Source organism: Micropterus dolomieu, linkage group LG06 (assembly GCF_021292245.1).
Source record: "Micropterus dolomieu isolate WLL.071019.BEF.003 ecotype Adirondacks linkage group LG06, ASM2129224v1, whole genome shotgun sequence".
NCBI lineage: Eukaryota > Metazoa > Chordata > Actinopteri > Centrarchiformes > Centrarchidae > Micropterus > Micropterus dolomieu.
The window spans coordinates 11267562-11277662 of NC_060155.1; the positions used below are offsets into that span (position 1 = coordinate 11267562).

Here is a 10101-nt window from a genome sequence, read left to right on the forward strand (position 1 = left end):
CCAAAGTATATGTTCAATTTCATACTAATCAGATGGGTCGGCTTTAGCCCACTGCTAGTTATTAAATGCCAGCACACCAGCGCTGGGAGGCGCCTTAGGGAGGCGCACTCTGACCAGACAGACTCCTGGCAGAGCTAGAGAAGAAGGAGAAATTCTTTAAGAGACAAATGTGACATTCACTAAGAAGTTGCATTAAAAAAAAGAATTATTTGTACACTGAATAGTTTTGAAGCTCTATAGATGGTGTCATTTATTGTGACCCTTGAGTAGGTCTTGTGGATATTACATGTTTATTGGCTTACTATATAGTGTGTAGTGAGGCAAAAGGGTGAAAAACATTAAATGATAGAAAGCACATATTTGCTACAAGTGCATTCGATCAGCTGATTGTTTATTTTTGCTCTGTGTGGGCTACTTGCCTGAGAATACCTCAGAATTTGCAACATTGCAATTAATGATACATCTAGTGGGGTTCATAATTTCTCAGTTCATTCTTTGTTTAAGCACTTTACCCAGTTTTGTTTGGATTTGTGCTCATTCTCTTGTCTTTAAACTAGACTTACTGTACATGAGAGCAGCAAACAAGGCACTCTTCAAAACCTTCTCTGGCTCTAGTTGCTGAGTGTAATGCTCCTATGTTATCTTCAAGTATAAGGTACAATGTTAAAAAAAACTGCCTAACTATTTAATCTTCTGACCTTTTCTGACCAAGGTCAGAAGACGAAACAGTATTTTCACTTTTCAACTTATACTAGACTGCTCTCCCTTAGCAAAAGAGTTAAGATTTAATATTCAATGTTTTATCTGTGTTGCATGATGAGCTGGTTCTTTCAATTGACAATCAGAATGTAAAATGAACATTTTCAGTCAGTAGTAAAGACAAAATAAGTCTAAAGTATAAATATATTTAGAATTTATTGCAATGGGAACCATAAGCCATTTTTTAAATGGACATAAAACACAGATGTTTAAAACCACAGTGGACAATGAGGAGATCCAGTGCTGCTCTTCCTAGCAGGGAGTGGGAAAAGAAGTAGAGAAGGCCTTTTAATGACTTAATAGGCCAAAAACTGGAAATAACTATGGCTACCATTATGCAAGCAAAATAGCTCGTTACCATATTTAACTTAACATTAGCCTACCATTGACTTATTAAAAGAAACACTATAATCAAGTGACATCCAAATTATTGACTCATCTGAAAATCTGAATTCAGGTTTAATTGATTAGCTTCAAATAGTTTGTTAGACATTTAACAGCTATAACTTAGTTTAAAGCTGATTCACGTTTAGACAATTGTGGTGTTGCAAACCACAATTACAGTAAATACTTAAAATCATTAAGGCATTTTAAATCTTGTGTATAATGTCAATAACATATAAGTCATTATTTAAAGTTTTGGTGTATAGCTTTAATGTTAACTTACCTGAAGTGCAAGCTGGGATCATTGGCTGGGACCAACCATAGAATTTCACTTATGTGTGTGTGTAAGGTTTTCATTTGTGTGTGTGGGGGAACGTTTTAGTTGTGTATGTAAAAGCATTTCACTTGTATTTGTGTGAGAGTTTCAGTTGTGTGTGTGAGAGCTTTTCACTTGTATTGTGTGTGAGCTTTTCAGTATAGTATGTGAATGAGTTTGGTTTCATATGTGTATGTGAGAGGAAAAGTACATGTATATATGCATGGTAATTCTGAATAATGTCCCTAGGGGCATCTCATAGAACACTGCCTTTCTATGTGAACACGCACAGCTCCAGTTGAGTTAACACCGGGTTAACTCCGATTAAACTAACCAACATCTTATTCACAGCCGTAGTACCGTTTAACTCCAGTGTAGGCAGTCAGAGTTTGTCAACCCTAAGTTTGCCTGATAACCCTGAGTTAACTTTGAGTAGGTTGAACTCCCTTCGTAGTACAGGCCACTGGTCTTCACCATAGGACCACTAACCACAGTACATTAGTGGCTCAAGTTGCTATTGAATAAAAAGCATTTAAAAGGCAAGCCCAATCACATAAACATAGTTTCCAATGCATTTTTAATTCAAAATGCCTTTAAATAACACAATAAATAAAATTTAGTACATGAATCCATTTCAAAAGATCATAAATAATAAGTGGAAAATTAAAGGACAATGCACATCTGCAAACAAAAACGAATTAAACATGATTTTGTTGTCAACATAAATAACAAGTTAGACATATACATCTTTATAAATTGATTTTGTTTCCTCTTCATACAGAACAATACATTACTTTGGTCACAAACTAAAGCTTTTTATGCATCAAAAGGAAAGGTTCCAGATTTCAAAAAGCTGTCTCAATAAATCATTCTAACACCAGTAATCTTGCGGTGCAGGTTTTGAAAAGTTGCCAGCAACCTCATATTAGCATTTGCTTATTATGCATGTAAATTCAGATTCAAGCAGCTTCTCTTAATATTACATGCAATTCCAATTAAGAAGCCCACCTTTTAATTGCATGTATTGTTCATTAGGTAAAAGCACAATACTATACTGTTAAAAGGATCCTTCGAAATCAAATATTCCCTTTTAAATTGTTACCAGGTATTCATTTTGTCTCCTCACTTGGGTTACTTTGTGCAAAATGCTGATGGGAAGATTAAAACAATTGACCGTACATGTTCATGATGTCCATTCAAGTATTTCATCAAACCTAAATTGTTGTTTTTTGGGTTTTTTTACATAAAAAGTTATAATTCTCTGAAATTATTAAAGTGCAAACTACGGCTAATCAAGAAAAACAGGCACAACATTTTTTTTCTGTTTGTTTGAAAACATGCATTAATGTCAGTGGAAGATTAACTTTTGCGCTACATGCTTATCTGAAGTTAGAGGATTTTGCTAAATGAGAATGTAGAAGCCAGTCTATTCACAGTCCACGGCCGAATAAGCTGCAAGGATAAAGCTGCGTTCTTGTATCGCTTTCTTCTGAGATAATAACTTCCAATATGATCCCAATGCATGTAGGGGATTTTAAAACATGGAATACCTTACAGTTCAAGTTTTCATATTCAGCTGTCCGAAGTTCAGTATTTCTGATCACATCATACAAAAATACACAGCAAGTAGGTTCGACCCAAAAACAGATAAATGGAATTTTGAACTTCAACTAAAAACTGTTTGTGTGAGTATGTATATGCGTGCGTGCAATGAAAGTGATATGCATGTCTACACTCATGACCACGGTGTCATAGTGTGGCTTCACTTGTTTTTCTCCTCCAGTCCACTCTCTGCTCTCAGGGCCTGGCTGCTGGCTGAGATGAAGCTAATCCAGTGTTTGAGGTCCTCAGGAAACTCGGGGCACTCGATCTGCACACAAAATTAGCAGAATGGCAATGTGAAATAAAAGTCCAGAGCTGAAACAACAATCACATGACAGACAGTTAATTGGTAATTTTGGTAATCAAGAAAAATGCAGGTTTGTGAGGATTTGATGCTATTCTTTGTCTTGTGTGATAGAAAACTGAGTATATAAATAACCTTTATTTAACTAGGAAGTCAGAATGAGATTAACAAGTGAGACCTAGCCAAGTGAGGGTCAAACAGCAACATCAAACAATTAACAGGACGACAACAACGGCAAATCACAATGGCAACGTTAGGTATAACAAAAATACATTACATAATAAAGTGCATAAGCAAGGCAGTAATATTTAATCACATGTTCATTTGGTGAAACAACCTCAGCTAACAGTGGCCACTTCCTTTATTCTATTTTTAAAATCCTTTAAAGAGATAAGGGTCTTAAGTTTGAGCTTGGACTGCACATCGTTCCAGGACTACGGGCCGTAGTGGAACAGGCTTGGTTTGCCAACCTCTGTTCAGGCACTTCAAACTGAAGCCAACTGTGTGACCTAAGATCATGACCTTTGCAAGATTAAAAACTTTAAATGAATCGGAGGTTTACCTGAAATAATCTTGTAGATTAAAATGTAACAGTGTTATAGCCTTCCCAAAGTAAGGGATGACTTTAGATTCTGGACTGTTGGTCGTACACAATGTAAAGCATCACCTTGGGTTTTCTAAACTCCAGATGGACACTTTTAAAACCAAACGGCAAAGCTGAAATGATTAGATGATTAATCAATCAGCTGACTGACAGAAAAATATTTGACAAGTATTCTGATAGTTATTTCTCAAACAAAAAGCCTGATATTTTCTGGTTGTAGTTTCTTTCCTCGTCTTATTCAATAATGAAATAAAATTTTTTGAGTGTTGTTTGGGGAAAAGCAACTATTTGATATCATCACCTTGGGCTTTAAGAAGTTGTTTTTTGACCAAACAATAAATTGAGATAATGATCAGCAGATGAATTGATAATATAAAGAATCCCCTGTTGCAACCCTACAGCAGTCATACCAATACTTTACTCCATCTCCTGCTATTCCTCACCTTCCTTTTGCAGATAAACTCGATAATGCTCTCTGGGCTGCAGCGCACCACATTCTGCCTGCAGAGCATAATCGCAGAAACAAAACCATCTGTCTTGGACACAAAGCGCTGCTCCAGGTAAAACGCCTTCTCATCCCATCCCACTATTTTGGTCCGAATCTCAAAAGCCTCACGGAAAGCGAGGGAGCGCCGGTACCTGATGGTGGAGGCCCCTACTACCATTTTGGCACCCAGTTTGCGTGAGGCCATGAACAGCCCGTTCCGCATGTAATGATGAAAGCGGGCAAAGTCACACTCCCTTAGATACCGGGAGTTGTTCATGTGGCCCATGTAGTCCAAGTCATGGGGAAGGACCGTGCCATCAATGCTTTGCTCAGCTAGAATGTCCCATATCCGGGGTTGGAACCACGACTGGATGAACACCTGGACGCCACGTAGGAAGTACCATACATCTAGACTGCAGAAGAGCAGCAGGAGGGCTCCCAGCACCAGCAGCAACATCTCTCTGGAACAACAGACCAAATATTAGTGACACAAATGTGCTAAATATTACAATAGTATTTCCAAGTGACTTCAATAGCTGAGTTTGACAGTGTAGACCAATTTCCGTTTTAAAAAGCCTACATAAAAGGAGTTTCTAAATTCATGATCACACTCAGTATTAACTCTAATGCTCCTTTGACCTCATCAATGTCAGTGCAGATGTGTAGAAAAATAAGATTTTAATGCTTTTTCACAAAAATTGTAGCTAAAGAAATACGGAAGCAGCTTATTACCCTATTCACACACACTTCAACCTTGAGAGGACTGGGAAGCTAAACGCTGCTGCATTCAAGTGAAGGCGGCGCAACCTGCTGTGACAGCCAAATCTGTTAGCTTAGCTGCTAGCTGCTAGTAGTTGGTGGCCTTGGCAAAATAGAAACCACACTCTTGACGCGTGAAGTCGCTGCTTTTAAGTTTTCTCGTGGTCGAAATTTAAGCAATCGCCACAAATACGGTGGAATAATATTTTTATGGCTGTAAAACTTACTGTGCGTCCAGGAGAGAGTGCTACCATTGGATGCGATATAACTTGAAGAAACCGGTGCAATGAATGAACATGACTTCCGGATGTGTGACGACACGCAGTTCTTCTTCTTCTTCTTTGAGTTTAACGGCAGCAGCATCCCCGACGCTGCATTACCGCCATCTCCTGGAGTTATTTAACTCCTACAGTACTTATTACTTATTTTTATATACAGTCTATGTTATTACCTCCTCTTTCTAATTCAGAATCAGAATCAGAAAGATATTTATTGCTAAGTACTTTTTACACATGCAAGGAATTTGCTTTGGTGACTAGTTGCTAGACATTAATCTATATAAATAGAAAAATACGGCATAAACGAGATCTACATTATAAAACGTATAAAATAATAATTGAGATTGTGCAGTTATTGAAACGTGCAAGTTCATCAGATTTCCTCCCCTATTTCTCACAATATCCACTCTGAATGAAAACCTCCTGATCCCAGTGCTCTATTTTCTTTCATAAAATGTCCATACTCCTTTCCCTCTGATTCTGAAAGTTTAGTTTGGCCACTCAGTTCACTTCAGTTCTATGTTCTTTATTGGCATGAGTGTTTAAGTTAAACAATGAGGAACCCAAACTGGTGACCTCAGTGCCTTGTTTTATTACTTTCGAATGTATTGCCATTATTTAAATCCTAGTGATTACTGGATGCACCTGGACTGCGCAGAGACTGAGACACTACAGACTACATCTTTGGTGTGATTTGTTTAATCTCTTCTAAAGCCATCAAAATCACGTACAACTCAACAGTATACACACTTAAGAAATTTGAAGTTCATTGGCATACTTCATCTCTGTGGCTAGGAGTGCCCTTTTGATGCATGTCCATAAACTACACTCCCATAATTATAATCTGACCTTTATCCAATTAGAGCTCTCTCTCTCGCTCTCTCTATACATATACTGTACATGCAGGTGCATCTCAAAATATTTGAATATTGTGAAAAAATAAATTTTTCCTGTAATTCAAAAAGAGAAACTTTCATATATTCTAGATTCATTCCATAGAAAGTGAAATATTTCAGGCCTTTTTTTGTTTTAATTTTGGTGATTACAGCTTACAGAAATCAAATATCTCAGTGAATATATATATATATATATACACACACGCTGTATGTGTGTATATTTGAAAATTACTGGCAATATGTAATCTTGTTATTAATTACACTTATTTAGTCTTGAATGTTAAGGTTTCTTTTGATAGTCAGGCACATGTCAAAGGTCTGTTATGACTGTTATGGTCACTTTACTGGTGAATAAAACCTTTAAAAAAAAAATCAAATAACTGAAGAAAATTTAAGAGCTCAGCAAAAATCTGTTTCTTCTTCCACCAACAGCTGTTTTAGTTGAACATCATGTTGCCATACCAACCACAGAGCCGTTCGCCCAATCGGAGACCAAGCAAATATTTACAGGCACATCTAATCGAATGTGTTGCTAATGTCACATTACAGCTCACTGTTCATTCACTTTTGGGCTGCAGTTAATGTTATGCATTTTATTTCTCAAGGAATCTGTTGACTAAATTAATGACTATGTACTTGCTGTGAGGACTTAATTGTTGCTCTGTCTGTCTCAGGTGATGTGATAATTAGTCCAATTTTCTTGTAATTTCATTTTCACCTTTTATCAAATCCTTGTTTTTGGTATGCTGCCTCTTTTTCCTCATTTGTAACCACCGTCACTGGTTTTACACCACACTGTTTTTCACATTTTCTTACAGTAAAAGCTTTACTGAACTCCTATATTGGACTTATTGGAAGTGTGAAACTCTCTGCACAGCTGTGTGTCTGTATGCAGAGTGAGGGCATAAAAGTACATCAACAGGAATTCTAAATGGATGTGTTTAATTGCTGTGATAGTGCAAGAAAATACACATTTATACAATCATATTACGTTCCTGTTACTGAATAAGTTTTCTTTCAGCCTAGCCAAACAATGTGGTGTGCTAGTTCTTCCAGTCTCTCAGATAGGTAAGTATTGGGCTTGTTTTTCAAAAGTGTAGGCACAAGTGTGTTTAAGGCAAGTATTTGTGAACAAGAGACAAAGGTCTCTTTCAGACAGCTTTTTAATCCTGAGTGAGTAAATCAGCTGGTTTACAAAAGGAGTCTTAATAGCTGCCCATGCAATGTCTTATTTGTTCTTCTCATCAAGTCCACTCTCAGACCTGAGGGAATGGCTGCTGGCAGAGATGAAGTTGACCCAGTGCTGAAGGTCTTCTGGAAACTCAGGGCACTCCACCTGCAAGAAGCAAACCATAGACTCAACGTTCTTCAAGTATGAAAGGACTTTTTATTTCCTTTCTGGTGTAAAATGTGCACATGTGTTTAATTATCCCTTCCTTACCTTCCGCTTACACAAGTGCTGCATGATCTTGTCTGGGCTACTGCGTATGATACTCTGCTTGCAGTACATGACGGCACACACTAACCCATCTTTTGATGACACAAATCTCTGCTCCAGGAAAAACGCTTTGTCATCCCAAGTGACGATGCGACTCCGCAGCTCGTACCCCTCGCCTATACACAAAGCCCTGCGGTAACGGATGGTGGTGGCGCCCACTACCGCAGAACCTCCGAGCGCTCGCAGTGCCTTGAACACACCGTTGCGCATGTAGAGAGAGAAGCGGGCAAAGTCACACTCCCGGAGGTAACGAGCATTGTTCATGTGGCACATGTCAATGTCGTTGGTAGTGACCAGACCTGTAAGGGTCTGCTCTGCGGTGACATCCCAGATTGGAGGCTGGAACCAGGCCCGGAGAATGACAGCAGCTACCCGTAGGAAGTACCACACATCCAGACAGCAGAAGAGAGCGAGCAAGGCGACGAGCACCCACAGCACCCACCACATCTCTCTACAGAAAGGACATCCGGAACACAAGCAGAGGAAGGCAGTGTGGTTACTTTGATGTAATTAAAGAAGCTAAAGTAGATATATGATAGTTATGGTGTCTTGTAAAAGTATAACAAAAAGCCAATCTGAGTCCAGTTTATTTACAAATTTTTAAAAATCCATTTTACAGGCAGAACTGAAAAATGAATCTTAATGAATAATTTCATAGATTGTCACTTATCTTACTGAAATTTGTCATATTAAGAAAATGATAAAACATTCCTACTCTGAGCTACTTTAAAGCCTAATTTGCATGTTTTAGCTTTTATTGGTTTCTGGTAGGTGTTGCTTTGACTGGCTGTTCTAAATGAAGATTTCTCTGGGAAAAAGGCATCTCCAGTACCTCTCAGGTAGATGAGAGAGATTTATTTTCTCAAATGATTATATATATATGTATGTATATGTGTGTGTGTGTGTCCTGATTGGCTCAGAAGCACAAATGACACAAGAAGGGGCTCTGCATGTGCTTGAAACTCTCTTGAATGCCCAATAAGTCAGTGACCATTACATGGACAGATGTTCATAGATGTTTATAGTGGCCACTAACTATAAGACCAATATTTTTGTGTGTTCTGTTTCTTCATTTCTTGTTTCTAATAAAAGTGAGAGGGCTGTGTTCACCTCCTTAACCTGCAGTACGTCGGTGTGAATCCAGGGTGAGTTCCCGCTAATGTTGACATGAAACCTGTGGCCCCTTCCTTGGGGGTAATTCTTGCATCATCTTACAGTCCAAACACAGGCAGTACAACTACAGCAAGCACACTGTGATCCAATGCGACGGTTTCAAAATGAGTTTCAGTGTTTGCACTTTCCAGAATAACGGAGGTGACTTAACAGGTTATGCAGGAAAGGCAGGCTACCTATCTGCAATAAAACTACGTGTCGCAAGAACATGACCACATTTAATATTTCAGATAACGTTAAACACTAATCCCACCTGCTGAAGATGTCGTTGCAAGGCTGTGCTAACTCTGACTGACATTGCTGCTAGCTACATAAAATAGTAATTAATGGCATAAAAATCAGTGCCATGACTGCATAAGTTATGGACAAGAAATCACTGCACTTAATGTTCCAGTTAGTACTACAGTACGAGAGTATAGCCTTGTCAGAAATGTCATTCACAATAACTGTGTTATTTGACTAGCTAAAGTTAACGTCATCATGAACGCTCTAAGTAACGTTAACTTAAAACTAAGGTTAACGTTATACCTGTTCAGGTAACGTTAACGTTAGTATTTCAGTCTAACTTCGACTGTTAACAATCCGACAAAGTAAAGTAAAACTATTTAGGGAAACTCCAGGTAAACTCACCTGCGGTCTGTTCGCTCCTGTTTCCACTAAAATGTACCGAAAAAAGATTTCACTCAATGAACCAACTCGAGTCAAGCTGAACATTTAACTACACATTTGAAACACTTCCGGCTTCAGCTTTCAAAATAGTATCACTGACGCAAGCGTTTTAGGTTCCCTTCAATCGGGAACAAATCGTATTAACATGAAATTATAGGATTTAGGTTTTATTATTTTGTTGTTGTTGTTGTAAAATGACACTTTAATATAGTATGTGGGCTTATAATGCATTCAATAATTTGTCCTACTTAAAGGTAATATAATTTGAAGAGTGATTCGCTTCCTCTCATTTTTGGGGTCAGTGGATCACATGGCTCAGGCCCAGACCTGATCACGTGACGTTTGGCAAAATTGGGGACAGAGATTGGTCCT

The 10101-nt window shown here is 38.2% G+C and overlaps 2 protein-coding genes across 4 annotated transcripts; both read right to left on the bottom strand.

The window, feature by feature from the left end:
* Positions 1-2031: 2031 nt before the first annotated feature.
* si:ch73-52e5.2 (protein THEM6) lies at positions 2032-5576 on the bottom strand. 2 transcript variants are annotated; one of them, XM_046052985.1, is made up of 3 exons: positions 5443-5576; positions 4413-4917; positions 2032-3329 (listed from the first exon to the last, which is right to left on the bottom strand). In XM_046052985.1, exons 2-3 carry the CDS (start codon positions 4911-4913, stop codon positions 3222-3224), a joined length of 609 nt encoding a protein of 202 aa, XP_045908941.1. In that variant the 5' UTR covers positions 4914-4917; positions 5443-5576; the 3' UTR covers positions 2032-3221. The 2 variants fall into 2 exon arrangements, with proteins under 2 accessions (XP_045908941.1, XP_045908940.1); XM_046052984.1 differs by lacking the exon at positions 5443-5576 and adding an exon at positions 5189-5432.
* A 1738-nt stretch (positions 5577-7314) lies between these two features.
* On the bottom strand, positions 7315-9823 carry LOC123971823 (protein THEM6-like). 2 transcript variants are annotated; one of them, XM_046050832.1, is made up of 3 exons: positions 9691-9823; positions 7831-8338; positions 7315-7725 (listed from the first exon to the last, which is right to left on the bottom strand). In XM_046050832.1, the coding sequence occupies exons 2-3, from the start codon at positions 8332-8334 to the stop codon at positions 7618-7620; spliced, it is 612 nt and encodes a 203-aa protein (XP_045906788.1). In that variant the 5' UTR covers positions 8335-8338; positions 9691-9823; the 3' UTR covers positions 7315-7617. The 2 variants fall into 2 exon arrangements, with proteins under 2 accessions (XP_045906788.1, XP_045906787.1); XM_046050831.1 differs by lacking the exon at positions 9691-9823 and adding an exon at positions 8998-9071.
* Between the last annotated feature and the right edge of the window lie 278 nt (positions 9824-10101).